Source organism: Dasypus novemcinctus, chromosome 24 (genome assembly GCF_030445035.2).
Source record: "Dasypus novemcinctus isolate mDasNov1 chromosome 24, mDasNov1.1.hap2, whole genome shotgun sequence".
Lineage (NCBI taxonomy): Eukaryota > Metazoa > Chordata > Mammalia > Cingulata > Dasypodidae > Dasypus > Dasypus novemcinctus.
The window spans coordinates 33,141,376-33,161,502 of NC_080696.1; the positions used below are offsets into that span (position 1 = coordinate 33,141,376).

General features: G+C 43.4%; 1 protein-coding gene across 3 annotated transcripts in view; it reads left to right on the forward strand.

Moving 5' to 3' along the window:
* The window catches only part of TTLL9 (tubulin tyrosine ligase like 9), an 86,785-nt gene that overhangs the window by 58,556 nt on the left and 8,102 nt on the right, over nucleotides 1–20,127 (forward strand). For all 3 annotated transcript variants that reach the window (XM_071211630.1, XM_058286864.1, XM_058286865.1), the window contains 4 exons: nucleotides 6,144–6,202; nucleotides 6,998–7,194; nucleotides 8,936–9,049; nucleotides 9,888–10,012. In XM_071211630.1, the coding sequence (XP_071067731.1) occupies nucleotides 6,144–6,202; nucleotides 6,998–7,194; nucleotides 8,936–9,049; nucleotides 9,888–10,012 (495 nt within the window). The remainder of the gene's footprint in view (nucleotides 1–6,143; nucleotides 6,203–6,997; nucleotides 7,195–8,935; nucleotides 9,050–9,887; nucleotides 10,013–20,127) is intronic.

The following is a 20,127-nucleotide window of genomic DNA, read 5'->3' on the forward strand; positions in this document are numbered from 1 at the left end:
ACATCAAAAGAGAGACAAGGGGATAGTCAAGGTGAAGTGTAGCAGAAACCAGGAACTGAGGTGGTACAATTGACAGGGAACCTCTCTCCCCGTCAGAGGTCTCCAAGATCGAATCCTGGCAAATCTGAAAGGAGAGAAAATGAGAAGAGAAGACAACACAAAGAGCACAAAACAGAAGGGTGGGAGGAAGAAGAGGGGGGGGAATAAATCTTTTAAAAAAATATTTAGTAGTTCATACATAAACATACATAAAAATAAATGTATGGTAAAAGTTGTGAACTTACAAAACAAACATGCATATCATCATATAAGGTTCCCATGTATCTCCCCACCACCAACACCTTGCATTGTTGTGAAACATTTTTACAAACTATTAAAGAGCATTGTCAAAATATTACTACTAACTATAGTCCCTATCTTACGTTTGGTGTATCCCCCCCCAACCCACCCAATTATTAACACCCTGTATTAATATTATATAATTTGTTATAGTTCATGAGAGAATGTTCTCATATTTGTTCTGTTAACCACAGTCCATCTTCTACCACAAGATTCTCTATGCTATACAGTCCCATGTCTTGTGCAATCCATCCAAAGTGTATTCTTAGTGGCTCTCATTTTTATCACAGTTGTGCTGTTATCACCTCAGTCAATTTTAGAATGTTTTCATTACTCCAAAAGGAAAACTCCCATACCCCCTTATAATTCCTATTGTTGTCCCTTAGAACTGATATATCTTCTTTGCCATTGCTGCAAAAATATTACAATATTACTGCTATCATCCATAAATTACATTAGTTATTTTTCTGTGTATCACCATATTCTTAACACTTTGTAAAAGAACTTATATTTATACCTTTAACTACAATCTTCATCTACCACGGAAATCACTGCTATGGTCCCTAAATTATCCTCTAGCTTCTTTTCAATTGACATTTACGTCCCTAGACTACCCCTTTCAGCTACAATCACATTTATAAATCAGCAGGATTATACTCACTTTAATGTGTTACCATCAGCAATTTCCAGTCTAAGACAATAACTCACTTTGCTCAAATGTCCTGTCCTATTTTTTTTGTTTTTTTGTTTTGTTTTCTTCCTATTTTTTATAACAGTTTTTTAAGATATAATTCATATATTGTAAACAATCCACCCAGTTAAAATGTATAATTTACTTTATACATTTTAACTGGTTTTTAGTATATTCACAGAGTTCTACAACCATCACCTATAGTCTTAAGGTTTGCCTATTCTGGACATTTCATATAATAGAATCATATAGTGGATGGTTGTTTGTGTCTGTATTCTGTAACTTAACACAGTTTTTGTGTGGACATATATTTTCATTTCTCTTTGGTACATACGTAGGAGTGGAATTGCTGGGTCATATGGTAACTCTACTTTTGAGGAACTGCAAGACTGTACCAAAATGGCTACACCAGTTTCATATCCCCACTAGCATCGTATGAGGGCTCCTATTTTTTTATCTTAGCCATCTTAGTAGGTATAAAGTGGTATCTCATTTGGTTTTGATTTGCATTTCCCTAGTGGTTAATGATGTTGAGCAACCTTTAATGTGCTTATTGGCCATTTGAATAGCCTCACTGGAGAAATGCCTATTCAAGTCCTTTGCCCATTTTTAAATTGAATTATTTCTCTTTTTATTGTTTTTGTTTGTTTTCTGTTCATATTTTTTTACTCTGTTAGAGAAGTTGTGGTTTTACAGAACAATCATGCATAAAATACAGGATTCCCATACTCCATTCCACTACCACCACCTTGTATTGGTGTGAGACTTTTGTTACAACTGATGATAGCATTTTTGTAATTGTGCTATCAATTATAGTCCATGCTTTAACTTGAGGTTCACTGTTTGTATAGCATAGATCCATGGATTTTTGCAAATTTTTTATTGTTACCGTATATACAAACTAAAATTTTCCCTTTTAATCACATCCAGATATATTTTTCATTGTTCTTAATTCTGTTCACAATGTTGTGTGCTATCACAACCACCCATTACCAAAATATTTCCATCATTTCAAACAGGAACCCTGTACTTTTTAAGCCTTAACCTCTCATTCTTTATCCCCACCCCATCCCCTGGTAACCTAAATTCTAGATTCTGACTCTATGAGTTTGCTTATTCTAATTACATAAAATCAGCGAGCTCATATAATACTTGTCTTTTTGTACCTGGCTTATTTCATTCAACATCATGTCTTCAAGGTTCATCTATGTTGTTGAATGTATCAGGACTTGATTCCTTTTTTACAGTGAAATGATAATTCCATTGTATGTATATACCACATTTTATTTATCCACTCATTGGTTGATGGACACTTGGGTTTCTTCCATCTTTTGGCAATTGTGAATAATGCCAATGAACACTAATGTGCAAATATGTGTTCGAATCCCTGCTTTCAATTATTTTGGGTATATATACCTAGTAGTGGGATTGCTAGGTTATACAGTAATTCTATACTTAGCTTTCTGAAGAACTGCCAAACTGTCTTCCACAGCAGTTGCACCATTTCACATTGCCACTAGCAATGAATGAGTGTTCCTATTTCTCTGCATCCTCTCCAACACTTATTATTTTCCATTTTTTAAATAGCAGCCATTTTCATAGGTGTGAAATGGTATCTCTTTGTGGTTTTGATTTGAATTTCCCTGGTGACTAATGCTGTTGAGCATCTTTTCAGGTGCTTTCTGGTCATTTATATATATATATATATATATATATATATATCTTCTTTGGAGAAATGTCTATCCACATCTTTTGCCCATCTTGTAATTGAGTTGTTTGTCTTTTTTGTTAAGTTGAAGGATTTCTTTATATCTTCTGGATATTAATCCTTTATCAGACATGTGGTTTCCAAATATTTTCTTCCATTGTGTAGGTGGTCATTTTACTTTCATGACAAAGTCCTTTGAAGCATAAAGGATTTTAATTTTGATGAGGTTCCATTTATGTTTTTTTCTTGTGCCCTGCCATTTTGCTGAATTCATTTATTAGCTCTATGAGCTTTGTTGTGGATTTTTCAGGATTTTCTGTATATAGGATCTTGTCATTTGCAAATAAGGAAAATTTTACTTCTTCCTTTCCAATTTGGATGTGTTCCAAAATGCTTACTTTAAAAAATATTAAAAATCCACTAGATAGTAAAATATATTGTAAATTACATCCAACTGAAATTCTAGAGTTCAGCAACAAGATTTGTGAGGAGGAGGAAACTGCTATGTGCATTTTCTGTTGATTCATAAAAACTTTCCAAAGAATACTTTGGCATAGTCAGTTTGATGGTAATTGAATTTCAGCTTGTCACATTCTATCTCTGCTGTTTCTTAAAACCAATAATGTGCTTGAGTTTGAGATTTCATGCTGATTCTTTTTTCTCAGGTTCCTTTGCACGATTAGTTTTCTCCTACCCACAGATACTTAGGGTCCTCATATCACCCCAGGGTTTCTGTCAAAGTGGATCTGGATCTTCTCTACCCTTTCCTCTCCAATAGAACTGTGACCACTCTGTTGAATCTTTTTCCCCTTCCAGAAAATGACAAAATAACTTAGTTAATTCGTCCATGCTGGTAAGTTAAAGGCCTTCAGTCTGCTGAATGTCTTGGCCATTTTGCCCAAGAGGTGCTCCAGGCAAGCGTTGCCATCTGCGGCAGGCTGCTGGCACACTGTCTCTTTGTTGTTGAGTTGTAAGAGTTCTTTTTTTTTTTTAAGATTTATTTATTTATTTATTTCTCTTCCCCGCCCCAGTTGTCTGTTCTCTGTGTCTATTTGCTGTGTGTTCTTTTTTTTTTTTAATTTATTTTTCTCCCCTTCCCCCACCCTCACCCCGGTTGTCTGTTGTCTGTGTCTGTTTGCTGGGCCTTCTTTGTGCGCTTCTGTTGTTGTCAGTGGCACGGGAATCCGTGTTTCTTTTTGTTGCGTCATCTTGTGTCAGCTCTCCATGTGTGCAGCGCCATTCCCGGGCAGGCTGCTCTTTCTTTTGCGATGGGCGGCCCTCCTTACGGGGCGCACTCCTTGTGCGTGGGGCTCCCCTACGCGGGGGACACCCCAGCGTGGTACGGCACTCCTTGCGCGCATCAGCACTGCGAATGGGCCAGCTTTACCCAGGTCAAGGAGGCCCCGGGTTTGAACCGCCAATCTCCCATGTGGTAGACGGACGCCCTAACCACTGGGCCAAGTCCGCTTCTCAAGAGTTCTTTATATATTCTGGTTATCAGTCCCTTATAATATATATGATTTGAAAATTTTCCCATTCTGTGGGCTGTCTTTACACTTTTTTCATGATGTATTTTGCAACACAAGTGTTTTTAATTTTGTTAAAATCCAATTTACCTATTTTTTTGTGTTACTTGTGGTTTTTTTTAAAAGATTTATTTATTTATTTCTCTCCCCTTTCCCCCACCCCCACCAGTCTGTTCTCTGTGTCCATTCGCTGTGTGTTCTTCTGTGTCCACTTGTATTCTTGTCTGTGGCACTGGGAATCTGTGTCTTTTTTGTGGCGTCATCTTGCTGTGTCACCTCTCCATGAGTGCTGTGCAACTCCTGGGCAGGCTGCACTTTTTTCATGCGGGGTGGCTCTCCTTACGAGGTGCACTCCTTGCGCGTGGGAGTCCCGCATATGGGGGCACCCCTGCGTGACAGGGCACTCCTTGTGCACATCAGCACTGTGCATGGGCCAGCTCAACACATGGGTCAGGAGGCCCTGGGTTTGAACCCTGGACCTCCCATGTGGTAGGCGGATGCTCTATCAGTTGAGCCAAATCCACTTCCCTATTTTGTTACTTGTCTTTTGATGTCATATCTGAGAAACCATTGCCTAATCCAAGGTCATGAAGATTTACTCCTATGCTTTCTTCCAAGAGTTTTATAGTTTTAGCTCTTACATTTAGGTCTTTAATTCACTTAGTGTTAAATTTTGTATATGGTATGAGGTAGGGGTTTGATTTCATCCTTTTGCACATGGATTGTTGCACTTGGATTAGTTGTCCAAGCACCATTTTTTTAAGACTATCCTTTCCTCCACCAAATTGCTTTGACACATTTGTGGAAAATCAATTGTACATAAATGTAAAGGTTCTCATCCTGTTTAGTGGCCTTGAATATGGTTTTTCTTTTTACATTGAGGTAGAAAAACTCTCCAATGTGCACATTCACAAATAATGTCTTTGAAAAGCAGACATTCCAGAAAAAAGATACTAAAGAGGATACCAATCTTCTCCAGAGAGACTGAAGCCACTGTGCCTGGTCCAATATGCCACACACATGGAGAAACATATTAGGAGAATTACAGCTATGTCAGTGACCTAGAGCCTCTATTTCCCATCTAGGTCTTGAAGAAAGTTATGTCTCATGGTCATTTCACAGGCTTTGAGAGATCTGTCCTTAGCTGTGTGGAGGATATTGAGGGAGGGTTATTCTGTCTGGCTGTGACAATTTCTCTGAGCTTCAAAGCTCAAAGCTGTGTGAGATGGGGATAGTTTGAGGAATAAACAAGATGACTCCTGCGAATGCACCCTGTTCATTGTACAGTGTGGCTGGTTATTTTGGGGATGATGATGATGATGATGATGATGACAAAATTCAGAGGGAACTTCAGAGGCCATCTTGACCCTACCCGAATGCTGGAAACCCTTCTCAATATTCCTACGAAGTGGCCACTCAGACTGAACACCTCTACAGACAGGGAGTTCAGCGCGTCCTGAGCTGGCTGTTTTATGTTTGGTCCCTCTGCCGGTTAGAACATCTTCTCTCCTTCTGAGTTGAAAACTCGTAGTATAATAATATCAACTATGCCATGGGCTGTGAGAAGCATTTTCTATATAATATTTATGTGCTCTTTCAAATAATCCTGTGAGGTAAATAGATTACTATGTACCCCCATTTAATCAGTGAGGGACCAGGCTCAGAGAGGTTATGTGACTTTCTCAGGGTCCCACAGCTATCAAAGATGCAGGCATGATTTGAACCCAGACACCTCTGACCCCAAAGCCCATGCACGTGACCTCCAGGCTGTTTTGTAGCCTTCCCCATCAGTTCCCAGGCAAGGGTCTGAGTTCAACCTGGGGGGCTACATGGAACAGGGCCCTTCTTGTCCACGCTGGCCCTTGACCAGTCTCTGGAGATGTTCACCTCACCAATGTCGCTGTGCAGAAGACATCTCCTGACTACCACCCCGAGAAGGTGAGGGGCCTGGGCCCAGCCTCCTGGGAGGGGGAGGGGCAGGCTGGAGGGGGCGGGGTGGAGGGAGGGGCAGGGTGGAGGGGGCAGGGTGGCAAGGAGCCCAGACAGGACTGTCCTGGTCTCCTACTTCACCAGTGAGGTCCAGCCCACCCTGCACATTTGCAGAGTCCTGAGTACAAACCGAGGCCCCCCTACCATCTCTTAAAATTCAAAAGCTACAAATCAAGCGAACACACTGTTAAACAATATATACCCCATCCACCTACCTTGACAAATATGCTTACAGAACTACCTGCAACGCAAGGTTCAAATTTAGAGTTCTCAGACTTCTGTAGTTAAGAGTCAGAACAGGGTGGGCACGGGGAGAGCTGGCCCCTGGCTCCCAGCCCGCCTCCTTCTTTCCCTTCTTTTCCTGCCCCCGACTCCATCCCACCCAGGGCGGGGCCTCGTGCACACACATCCCTTCGAATGGCAGGGCCACTCCTCGGGCCTTGGAGAAGGCTCACGGGCAGTGCCATCTGTCCTCAGCAAGGCAGGCTGGGGCGGGAGGCCTCACGGGCCATTTGGGCAGGGACTTCCCGGAGTCCTGGGCCCCTGGGGCGTGGTCGAGGAGGGAGTGGCCCAGAATCTTTGGACTCCGAGGAGGGTGCACCTGGGCCCCTAATGGCAGGACTCAGGGCTCTGACCTCAGGCCCGGGTCGAGGGCGGGGCTGGTGGTGGCCGGTTGAGGGTCCAGGCAGTCCGGGCTCGCGTTAGCTGAGGCCCCTCTGCCGCCCCCACTGCCCGCGGCCCCAGGGTTGTAAGTGGATGCTCCAGCGCTTCCGGCAGTACCTGGCGTCCAAGCACGGGCCTGAGGCTGTGGAGACGCTCTTTAGCGACATGGACAACATCTTCGTCAAGAGCCTGCAGAGCGTGCAGAAGGTGATCATCAGCGACAAGCACTGCTTCGAGCTGTATGGCTACGACATCCTCATCGACCAGGACCTCAAGCCGTAAGTGGGGGGCGGGGGGAGCTGGAGAGCCAGGGCACGTGTGTGCATGCCCTGCACCCCATCTTCCCGGGTTCAAATCCCAGCTCCGCCACTTCCTACGTGTGTAACCACGGACTTGCTTCCTTTCTCTTGCCTGCTTGCCCATATGCAAAACAGGGGTGGTCCTCAGACCTAGACCATGTGGGGGGGTTATAGGTGCTGAGGCCTGTCCCTGGCACTGATTGGCCTATCCCAGGCCTCTGCTGAGTCGGGATCTTCCCCTAGGACAAAGAAAGAAAACTTCCCCTCCTGGAGCCCTGGTGCTTTGTGGATGCAAAGTGCCGCCTAAGGGAATATTGTTACCTGTCGATCCCTGCCAAGAGTTTGCTGCAGCCCCAAGGTGCCCATGGAGGCGGCAAGCTGAGCTGGCGAGGCCCGAGCTGCGAGGGCACAGGGAGGGCTCTCACACGATACGCAGGACGTGGAACCTCTGTGGGCTCGATCAGGGGTTTCCAGCACATGCAGCCAGTCGGGCAGGGCCAGGGCCAGGGTCCTGGGCTGCGCTGCTTCCCCCAGCACTGGCAGGTCCAGGACCCAACCCCCTCCCTAGGCTCCCAGCCTAGGGGTCGAGGGGCGTCCTGAGCCAGGAGTGGGACCCTAGAGCAGGACTGAGCGCAAGCGCTGCTTCAAGGCCTGGGGCTCAGCACCAGCGGGTCTCTCTGTGTTGCCCCAGCAGTCAGATGTGGCTGCAGGGCAGGACAGTGGACATGGATGGGGGCAAGCTTGGGAGGAGGCAGCATAGAGCAGAAAGATCACCTGGGGGCCCTGGCCTCCCCCTGACCTGCTGGGAGAGCTCTGTGCCCCAGGTGTCTGTAAAATTAGGTTAGGGTTGCACAAAACCAGAGATGTTGCAAGCTGAAGGCTCTTGGGATGCTTTTGGCTTGCAGACACATTGCGTTTGAACCTCAGAATTTTTGTTGTTTGTTTTTTGAGGTACCAGGGACTGGGGATTGAACCCAGGACCTTATATGTGGGAAGCTGGCACTCAATCACTGAATCACGTCGGCTTCCCTGAGTTGGTTTTTTCATTTGTTTTGCTTGTTGTTGTTTTTTTTTTTTAGGAGGCTCCAGGAACCAAACCCAGGACCTCCCATGTGGGTCACAGGTGCTCAACTGCTTGTGCCACATTTGCCCCCCCTCAAAATGTTTTGTTGTTGGTTTTGTTTTGTTTTTTATTTAAATTCATTGACAATCTAAACATTGGGAGATGTTCACACAAAAATTTAGATTCCATCTTTTCTGGAAAAATCGGACAATCTCACAGTTCTGAGCAGGACAACACTCCCCTGAAGCCAGCTATGGCCACCCCTTTAAACGTGGAATGCATCTTTCCACAGTCCCCACCCCTCCTTACTGTCTCCCTAACTCCAGACACCAGTGGGTCTGTCACTATTGTTCTTCTTATAGCGGAATTAAGAGAAAAGGGAAGTTTTCCTTGTAGTCACTTCTCCATTGGAAGAGGGAGTAAAAAATAACAGATCCTGAGACATTGTAATCATTCTTACACTCCACCAGCTTCCCTCATTGAAAGGCTCCTGTGGGAATTTCAAGTTTGTGACAATTGTTTTAAAAAAATCTTGGCCGCTGAAACCTTTCTTTGAAATGAAAAAGTGGAGGGCAGCCTTGGTTGAATTGAGGGTGGGGTCCCAGGCACCCGTCTGTCCTCTCAGTGGAACCCCAGAGGCCCTCTCCTTCCCCCCAGGTGGCTCCTGGAGGTCAATGCCTCCCCATCACTGACGGCCAGCAGCCAGGAGGACTACGAGCTCAAGACCTGCCTCCTGGAGGACACGCTGCACGTCGTGGACATGGAGGCCAGGTGAGGGAAGCAGCCTGACTCCCACGCCCCTGCACTCGGCCACTGGGGCTCTGGGGAAGACTTGAGAAACTTGGGACTTGAGTAGCCCTCAGAGATGGCTCTGGGCCTCCCCACCATTTTCCAAATGGAGAAGCTGAGATGTCCCCCCAGGATCGGGTCCTGGCCCAAGGACTCAGCTTGTTCAGGGCAGAGCTAGGCTGAGGGACGCTTTCTGATACTCAGTCCAGCAGGATTTCTTGGAAATTTCCTGACTGCGGGATCCTAGACCAGTCACTTCACCTCTTGAGCCTCAGTTTCCTCATGTGTAAAATTAGAATCAAAACGTCTACCTCTCAGGATCATTAGGTCAATTTAGCACAGTTATTTATTGTCACGTGCCTCGTTCACATAAAGTGTTCAGTAAAAGGTTATTCATTGTCCTAATGAAAAATCCAGAATTCTAGCTTTAGGAATGGTTGAGTCCAGGGAGTGAGTCAGTATTGGGTGTTTGTCTATGTTCTCTCTCTTTCTCAACTCTCTCATTTCTTTTCTCCGTAATAGCTTTTCCCAATTATTCCATCAAAAGCACTAGAGCTGACTCCCATCTGGGGGATTGGGCACATACCCCTCCTTGAACCGGTCATTCTTACTCTGATTGACCAGGGCTAAATGGAGGATGGCCCCTCTGAGGCTTGGATGGGCACCAGGGAAAGGTCCAATGAGTGAATGGACAAAAGAAGGAATTCTGACAGGGTAGGCATGACTTGGATGGGCGGAGGGCACCAGGGACCTGACTTGGGTCTTGGGGCTCCACCAGGTGCACCTTAGTTAACCCTTTGTGTCTCCTGCCACCCCCCAGGCTCACGGGAAGGGAGAAACGAGTTGGGGGCTTTGACCTCATGTGGAACGATGGCCCTGTCAGCAGAGAGGAGGGGGCCCCTGACCTATCAGGCATGGGGAACTTTGTGACCAACACACACCTCGGTAAGTAGGGCTGCGTGGGGAGGTGCAACTGGTCTAGGAGACAGCCTGGCTCCAAGGTCATACCTTTTGAATTCAATCTACTACTTAGCAGATGTACGACCTTGGGCAACCTCTCCGGGCCATAGTTTTCTCATCTGTGAAATGGAGACTAAATGGTTTCTATCTCAGTGGATGCCTAGAACAGTGATGGCCGTTAGTGAGAGGTATTGTTAATCTGTTGGCTGGAAGTGGAGGGGGTTTCAAAAGATTTAGGTGTAAAACAAACACACTCATAGTATCTTAAAAACGTCAAGGTTTGACTTTAAACTTGGTTTTTAAAAAGTAAAAATTTTTTCTGATTATAAAAATAGCTCACTCATTGTAGGATATTTGAAAACTAAAGAAGGAAATAAAAAACTATCCAGTTATAATCGTCTTTAACAATCTGGTGTATTTCCTTCCAGTTTTTAAAAAATGCATATAGTCATACTTTTTTTAAACAGAATTGGTGTTAGGCCGGAATTTTGAGTCCCACTTTTCCATATAACATTTTCCCATGCCATTCAACAAAATTATTGAGTCTCCCTCTTAGAAGCATTTTTTGGCCAGGCCTGGATTGTGTATTTTACATACAACATCTCGTTTCATCTTTAGGCAGCTTTGTTGTCCTTTGTAGATGAGGAAATGATCTACAGATGTACATACTTTGCCAAAGATCTCAATCTTGAGTGGTGAGCTAGGACTTGAACTTGGGTCTGTCTAAGAAAAAAGCCTTAACACTTAACTACTAGGCTCTCCTGCCCTGTTACCAGAGTTAAGAACAAAATTACCATAGAGTTGAAAAATATTCCAGCTTGCGTACATGCCAAAATTTACTAACCCAATTTCTTTTCATTTGGCACAGTTCAATTTATTCTTATGAATAATGCCATGATGAATGTGCTTTCACATAAAGCTCAACTGCAATTCTAGTTAATTCCTAGAATTACTGGGTCAAAGGGATGAACTTAATACAGTCAAATTGCTTTCCTGGAAGATTAAACCAATTTGCTTTGAGTTTTTATTTTTTTTTAAATCTTTGCCAACTTGGTAGGTTAAAAAGTACTGACACTGTTTTATGTGCATTCCTTTGATTACAGGTGAGGGTTCAACATTTTAATTCATCTTTCTTCTTTTGTAAATCATTTACACTCTATCCATTTTTCTATGGGTTGTTTACAATTTTCTAAATTTTAAAGGCTTTGGATACGACTATGTTTTGGATATTTCTACTTTGTCAAACTTATTGTAAAATCCTTTCTTGAGTTTGTCATTTGCATTTTAAAGTATGTTCGTGGAGTCTTTTATGCAAATTAGTTTTAAATCTAATCTAATCTAGTTTGGCTGCAATTAACGGAAAAGTCAACTAATAATTAAACAGAGAGGAACTGACTTGTCTTGGGCCACAGGAAGTCTCAGGGTAGAGGGCACAGACCTGGTTGCAGGCAGCCCTCAGGCATCAGCTCTATCCTCTTCTCTGCCACATTTAGTGTTACCTTGGTGCTCATGCTTGTTGCTTCATGGTTGCAAGATGGCTGCTGCATCTCCAGACAGAGTTCTTGTCCCAGGCAGAAAGAAACAGGAAAGCCCAAAGGCTAAACCCTTTTCCTTGAGTATTTGATTCTATTCCAAAAAGGAAGCCCTCTCAGAGACCTCTGTGGACATCTCATTGGCCTTGAGGGAGGCAAAGGAGACTGCGTTAGGGGATGGCTTTTTGAAAGCAGATTGCTAGTGCAGCAGACACTACTTTGATGGAGAATGACGATATGCTTTTCAAGCTTGACTGTACCTACAATCATCTGGGAATCTTGTGAAATTGCAGCTTCTGTGATTTAGTAGGTCGGGGGCAGGGCCTGAGATTCCTCATATCTAACAAGTTCCTGGGTAATGATCTATTAGATAATTATTGCTCTGTAACAAACTCTCCCAAAACCTAGTAAAACAATTTGATTTGCTTATGATTCTTCAGGTTTCGCCTGGGGTCACTCCTAGGGCTGCAGGCACCTGGCACCTCCTGAGGCTTGACAGCTGTATTAGTCAGCCAAAGTGGTGCTGATGCAAATACCAGAAATCTGTTGGCTTTTATAAAGGGTATTTATTTAGGGTAGAAGCTTACAGTCACAAGGCCCTAGAGAGTCCAGCTTAAGGTACCATAAGAGGTACTTTCTCACGTGTTGCCACAGGTTGGTGCAAGATGGCTGCTGATATCTGCGGGGGTTCAGCCTGCCTCTTACCTCTTAAGGCTCCGTGGGTCCAGCTTCTTCTGATCTCACCTCTAGGCTGGCATAGGGCTGGTCTTTCTTCCCGGGGCTCGTGTCTTTCCAGGCTCAGCTGCTCTGCTTGTTTCACAAGGTCAGCCATAAACTCTCAGACAAATGGCTCATTTCTCTTCCCGGGGCCTCTGCTGTGTGTCCACGGAGCTGTCTCTCTTCCTCGGTGTTCTTGATAGAGTGTCCATTTATATAGCCGACCTAGGTGGGCAGGAACCCTGCAGGCCTAATGACAAGGTCAAATCAAAGCCCTAATCTTGATTTAATAAAGTAAAAGTGAAACCTCTGAATTTAATACAATCAAAGGGGTATCAGGCCCAGAGGAACAGACCAGTTTACAAACGTAATCAATATCTCTTTTCGGAATTCATAAATAATATCAAACTGCCACAACAGCTTAGGATGGCCTCATTCACACATGAACCGACTGATGCTGGCTGTTGGCTTGGCCCCTCTTTCTGTGTGGCCTCTCGTACTCCAGAGATCCAGCCCTGGCTTTTTCATCTCATTCCAAAAGGGCAAAAACGAAAGCTGCTAGGCCTCTTGAGGTCTAGGCTCAGAAGTCACGCATTGTCATTCCATCACATTCAATTAATCAAAGCAAGTTGCTAGTCCAACCCAGATTCAAAGAGTGAGGAAAGAGACACCACCTTTTCATGGGTGGAGCACCAAAGGCACCTTGCAAAGAGGCGTGCTTATAGGAAGGGGAGGAAGTGTCGCAGCCATCTTAATCTCAACGTTGGCTGCATATCGGAATCACCTGAGGAACGTTTAAAAGTATAATGCTGCCAGCCATAATGATGTGATTGGTCTGGGCATCAGTATTTTTGAAAGCTCACCGGCAACTTGACTCTAAGTGTGTAGCCTAGGTTGAGAAGAATAACTCCTAAGTCTCCAGTTGAGTGTCTGAGTGAATGACGATGAATACAGAAGGAGCTGGTTAGGGAAAGGAAGAATATCGTTGAATTGAGTTAGGGATGTGTTGAGTTTGGTGCCTGAGGACATCCAAGTGGACAGATTAGCAGATACTCAGAAACGAGTGCAGAACTCCAAGAGGTTTGCATTGGACAAGAAGATTTGGGAGGTTATCAATGAGCCAATTACAGTTAAAGCTAGTGGTTCATGGAAATCTGGAAACCCCTGAAAATGTGTACAGTGGGCTCTCAGCTCAGTGACCCCTTGATGATTGGTGTGTGAGGTCTAGGTGAGGCAGGTATGAAGTTTAGGAGAGCTAAGCAAGATGGCAGACACCTGCATGTAAATACTTGTAGGCACATCAGCATTTGAGAGTGCTGGCGGTGTGCCTGGCAAAAGGAATGACCCATGGAGTTGCCCCAGGATCCTGAGAGCAAACAGGAAACAGGCAACACTGGACAGGGTGGGAGAGCAGGCCTCTCAGAAGCTCCTGTCAGCCTCCCAGCATGGACTGCCTGGAGACTTCCATGAAGACTGTGGGCCACTCAGGAGGAAGATCTGTGTCTGATCTGTTGCTTAGCAGGTCATGTCTGGCACATGGGTTGGGTAAGAGAAGAAAGCTTCCATATCCTGGACACTTCCTTTTTTTTTTCACACTTTTTTTAATTAAGGTTAACAGATCACAAAGAACATTACATTAAAAAACATAAGAGGTTCCCATATAACCCACTCCCTACCCCCCACCCCCATCATTTTTGTAAACTGTATTTTTTTTAAGATATATACATCTCAAAAAATGTTACATTAAAAAGCCTAAGAGGTTCCCATGAACCCTCCCCCAACTCCTCCCACACCAACAACCTCCCCCATCATTGTGGCACACTCATCACACTCGGTGAACACAGTTTTGAGCACTGCTGCACCACATGCATGATAGTTTACCCTGTAGTTCACTCTCTCCCTCAGTACATTCAGTGGGTTATGGCAGGATATATAAAGTCCAGCATCTGACCTGCAATATCATTTAGGACAACTCAAAGTCCCAAAAATGCCCCCACATCACATCTCTTCTTCCCTCTCCCTGCCCTTAGCAACTACTGTGGCACTTTCTCTACATCAATGCTACAGTTTCTTCTATTACTAGTCACAATAGTTTTATTATTTTTATTTTATTTTATTTTATTTTATTTATTATTAAGTCCACTCTAATCCACATTTTTTTCCTCCATTCTGTGGATCCTGGGATGGTGATGTCCACTTCACCTCTATATCAAAAGGGGGCTTAGATTCCACATGCATGATGGATGCAATTCTTCTGTTTGCAGTTGTAAGCATTCTTGACTCCCTGGTGTGGTGGTTGACCATCTTCACCTCCCTGTTAGCTGACCTGGGTAAGTCCAATGAACCAGAAAGTAGGAGTTGCAACTCTGCTGAGGCTCAGGGTCCAGCTGGCATATGGGCAGTCCAGAGATTCAAGACCCCTGAGTATACACCATCCCTGGTGCCAACCACAGGTTCAGTAAAAGTGACAGAAGAGGCATGTGTAGAAAGGTCACATCTGAGTCCAGCTCCATCACACTCAGGAGCACAAATTCCAAAGTAGGACCCTCTAACATGGCACAGAACTCCAAATCCATCTGCCATGACCATATACCCTGTGGGTCTCTGTAGCCTTCAGGAGAACCAGTACCTAGGGTTGTATCTACTTTGACTTTTTCTGGAGTCCTGCTGAGGCATGCATACGCGTGACCCCGCTGATGACCTCCCAACTCTTTTTTGAAGACTCTTAGCCATATAAACTCCTTTGTCTTTGCTATTTCCCCCTTTTATTCAAGATCAAAAAGCAATTTTTAACACATGATCCTACATGTAGGCTGAGATATTCTGCTGGTCTGAGTTGACCCTTTTATTCAAGGTCTCTTTCTAGTTGCATCACCAGTTAGTGATTGGTAGTAATCTCTCGGTGCCAGGGAGGCTCATCCCTGGGAGTCATGTCCCATGCTGGGGGGAAGGTAATGCATTTACATGCTGAGTTTGGCTTAGAGAGTGGCCACATTTGAACAACATGGATGCTCTCAGGAGGTAACTCTTAGGCACCCTGCAGCTCTAGGCCTAGCGCATATTTCAGGTACACAGTATAGTCATCAGTATCAAGGGCTCATTATTGGACCATCCTTCCTTATTGGTCTTTGCCATTGCACTTGAGGGATTATTGCTGTTGCATTGGGAATGTGACAGAGCTCCCCTGGGTAGGAACTCAGCACTCCCTCAGTTAATGTTTGTAACTGTAACTACTATGAAAATACCCAACATATATCAGGACATTTTTATGTCCCCTATATACATGCCCTGGAGAACTCCCTCCCACCCATGTGCCCCATCAATTACACCCCACATCAGTGTTCCACCCCTGCCATAGTTAAACCTCTCTGTGGCCCAAAACTCCTTCAACAATGAAGGCTAATGTATTGCCAAATTCAATTAATAGGAAATTGAAATATAGTGATGGGTTTAGAGTTTAGAAATAGAATACATACTAAGTTAGAAATACTAAAATAAAGTAAAAATAAATTGATGTATTAAAAAATGAAAAATATTATAAAGCTTTGTTTTTAACATTTTGCCTTTCATGACTGTAATAGGTTTTGCACTGTATGTATAGTGGCAAGGCACTTTCTTTCATTTCTTCCTCAGTGTCTACATCCTCTTTTTTTTTTTTCTTCTAATTTTTAGTTTTGTCTTCAAAAAAGTTTTAGATCACAGTAATTCACATATCCAATATAGGGGACTCCCATATATCCAACATCAAATCCTTTTCCTCTTTCTCCAGTAATGATCTTTTTACATGTTCATGTTATATATGCTGCAGCTGATGTACAGATTTTGAAACATAGCTATCAAACATGGTTCCATTTTGGTTTACATTATGGTTTATATTTTAGACTGTTCACATTTTAAAATTTTTAGTTTCCTTATGTTTTCCATTATGGTTTACATTTTAGCTTATAGACTTTTATACAATTTTGGTATAAGTTAACATGTCCTATATCCATCATTACATGATCTTGTGGAGCACTTCCATTGCCCCCCAGTTGCCCTACTTCCATCTATTCTATACCTCCCTCCCCTCCCCTCAGGGCCCACAGTGACAATCAATCTTCACTACTTGAGGGACCAGATTTACAGATACTTGCAACAATGCTGAGGCCTTGACATACTAGTCTGCCCTAACTGATTGGGAGCCACCGATTCTCTCGAGAGACACGCAATTCCTTCTGTTTGAGAACATCAGGTCTCCTCAGGATGTGAGTACACCTTCACACTCATTGTATGGGTCTCCACCCAATGATAAAACACACTATGACAAAATGGGCACTCACACACTCCCTAGAAGCCTGCCCCTGATGCCCCCTCCTTAAGCACCTTAAACACATAATCCTTCCTTACTATATTTTCTAAAGAGTTCTCTCAGCATCATAGTTTCAACCATATACCTGACAGTCTCTCATATTCAACTGTTCCCCCCAGCCCTCCCCCCAATTCCTTGGGCCATCTGACCCATCCTCCCAACCCTAGCCCCCTCAAGCCTGCAAAGCCCCACCCAAAGGTATCCCTATGCCCCCATCTTATCCCTTCCCTGTACAAATACTTACCTCCAGCTTATCATAGACTTCACCCATGTAGGCCTCAGCTCACAACCTTCCTCTCCCCCCCCAAATTCCTTTAAGCCTATCTTCTAGGCTCTAGCTCTCTGAGACAGCTTGGTTTGCTTGTTTCAGATCAGAGAGGTCATGTAGTATTTGTTCTTCAATGCCTGATTTGCTTCACTCAACATAAGGTCCTCAAGATTCATCTTTGTTTTTTTGTTTTAAGATTTATTTTTATTTATTTCTCTCCTCTTCCCCCTCCCCCACCCCAGTTGTCTGTTCTCTGTGTCCATTTGCTGTGTGTTCTTCTGTGTCCGCTTCTATTTTTTGTCAGCAGCACCCAGAATCTGTATCTCTTTTTGTTGCGTCATCCCGCTGCATCAGTTCTCCATGTGTGCAGTGCCACTCCTGGGCAGGCTGAACTTTCTTTTGTGCTGGGTGGCTCTCCTCATAGGGCGCACTCCCTGCATGTGGGGCTCCCCCATGTGGGGGACACCCCTGTGTGTCAGGGCACTCCCTGTGTATATCAGCACCATGCACGTCAGCATTGCACATGGGCCAGCTTCACACGGGTCAAGGAGGCCCTGGGTTTGAACCATGGACCTCCCATGTGGTAGGTGGATGCTCTAACCATTGAGCCAAGTCCACTTCCCCAGATTCATCCTTGTTATCACATGTGTTTGTACTGTATTCCTTCTTATAGCTGAGAAGTATTCTATTGTATGTATATACTGTTGTAGAAGATGAGAGAGGTTCAATTATCTGCATATAGAAAGGCCAGGACTCAGGAATGATTTTGAGAAGGAAAAAATGATTTATTGACGACTGGCCGTACTCGGGAGCTTTCTGTTTCAAACCCAAGCCCCAAACAAGATTTTTGAGTTTCTTTTATACAGAGGAAGGGCTAAATGGTTCTTTGTTTCAGTGCTCAATAGGTTTGAATTAGGATATATCTTCCACATTTTAGGTAAGCTTTTTTTTTTTTGGTTTTATGATTTTGTATTTCCATTTACTGATATTTAAGCTTCTTTGGAGATTTCAAAGGATCAGACCCACAAGGCTGGGTATATTTTCTTGGAAGCACAGCCATGGAGATTGGCAAATCTGGATTCCATGAGGAAGACCACAAACTGGCTGAAGTAGAAAAGAAAATTCTTTCTGACTGCTGAAATCTTCAATTCTTCATTTAAGGCCTCCAACTGGATGAGGTCATGCCTCTCATTGCTGAAGGTAATCGCCTTTGTTGACTGTAGATGTTATCAGCCTTAGATACAAATCCATTCAGTTATAAAATCCAGTTTTTAGAAGGTATCTATTCTTTACTAGGTCCTCAACAAGTATTAGGTTTCCGAAGCTAGAAGACATGCTTCCTCCTGGGGTGAATGTCTTCTGGCTGGCTTGCAATCTTTGGGAAGGCTTAGCTTTTCCCATCACATGGCACTGCACATGGTGACATCTTCTCCCTTTTCCTCTGGGTTCTGGTCCTTCCTTCCAGCTTCTGGCTGCTCTCTGTGGCTTCTATATCTAGGTAAGCTTTTAGCATGGACTTCATACATTCTAGATAAGCTTTTAGCACATTTGGTTTGCATTGTTCCTGAATATTTAAAGTTTATAGAGTTTGCATTGCTAAACTGTTTCTCCAGGACTGGAGTCGTTTCCATGGTCACCAAGGGCTGGCCTGCAGCCTCTTACTATCCCACACCCACAGGTCAGGACAAATACAGCTTAGGTTATTTACAGAAGAGATGAACAACCTCCCACCCATAGCTCACATCAAAACCACATTTTATTTATCCATTCATTGTTGATGGGCATTTGGGTTGATTCCAACTCCTGGCAATGGTGAATGATACTGCTGTGAACATTGGTGTGCCTATATTGGTTTGTGTCCTTATTTTCAGTTCTTCTGGGTGGAATTTCTGGGTCATATGGCAAATCTATAGCTAACTTTTTGAGAAACTGCCAAACTGTCCTCCAGAATGGCTGGATCCTTTTGCATTCCCACCAGCAGTGGATGAGTGTTCCCATTCCTCCACATCCTCTCCAGCACTTGTAGTCTTCTGTTTTTTTGATACCTGCCAGTCTTATGGGAGTAAGATGGTATCTCATTGTAGTTTTGATTTGCATTTCCCTAATAGCTAGTGATTTTGAGCATTTTTTCATATGCTTTTTAGCCATTTGTATTTCTTCTTTGGAGAAGCATTTGTTCAAATCTTTTCCCCATTTTAAAAATGGGTTGTTTGTCTTTTATTTTCAAGATACAGTTCTTTATATATGCAGGATATGTCTCCTATCAGATATATGGTTATCAAATATTTTCTCCCATTGGGTAGGCTCTCTTTTCACTTTCTTGACAAACTCCTTTGAGGTGCAAAAGCCTTAATTTTGAGGAAGTCCCATTTATCTATTTGTTCTTTTGCTGCTCGTGCTTTGGGTGTGAAGTTCATGAAGACATTTCCTATTACAAGGTCCTGTAGATGCTTCCCTACATTGTTTTCCAAGGTCTTTATGGTCTTGGCTCTTACATTTAGGTCTTTGATCCATCTTCAGTTGATTTTTGTATAAGGTGTGAGATGATAATCCTCTTTCCTTCTTTTGCATATGGATATCCAGTTCTTTAGGCACCATTTGTTGAAGAGGCCATTCTCTCCCAATTGAATGAGCTTGGTGACCTTGTTGAATATCAGATGAGTGTATATATAAGGATCTCTATCAGAACTCTCAATTCGGTTCCATTGGTCAGTGTGTCTATCCTTGTGCCAATACCATGCCATTTTCACTACTGTAGCTTTGTAGTATGTTTTGAAGTCTGGTAGTGTGATTCCTCCAGTTTCATTTTTCTTTTTCAGTATGTCTTTGGCTATTCGGGGCCTCTTTCCTTTCCAAATAAATTTCATAGTTAGTTTTTCTAGTTCATTAAAAAATGCTGTGTTGATTTTTATTGGGATTGCATTGAATCTGTAGATCAGTTTTGGTAGGATAAACATCTTAATAATATTTAATCTTCCTATCCATGAACAGGGAATATTCTTCCACTTATTTAGGTCTTCTTTGATTTCCTTGAACAGTGTTGTGTAGTTTTCTGTGTGTAAGTCTTTTACAGCTTTAGTTAAATTTATTCCTAGGTATTTGATTTTTTTATTTACTATTGTAAATGGTATTTGTTTCTTGATTTCCTCCTCAGATCACTCATCATCAGTTACAGAAATACTACTGACTTTTGTGCTTTGCTCTTATAACCTGTGACTTTACTGAACTCATTTAT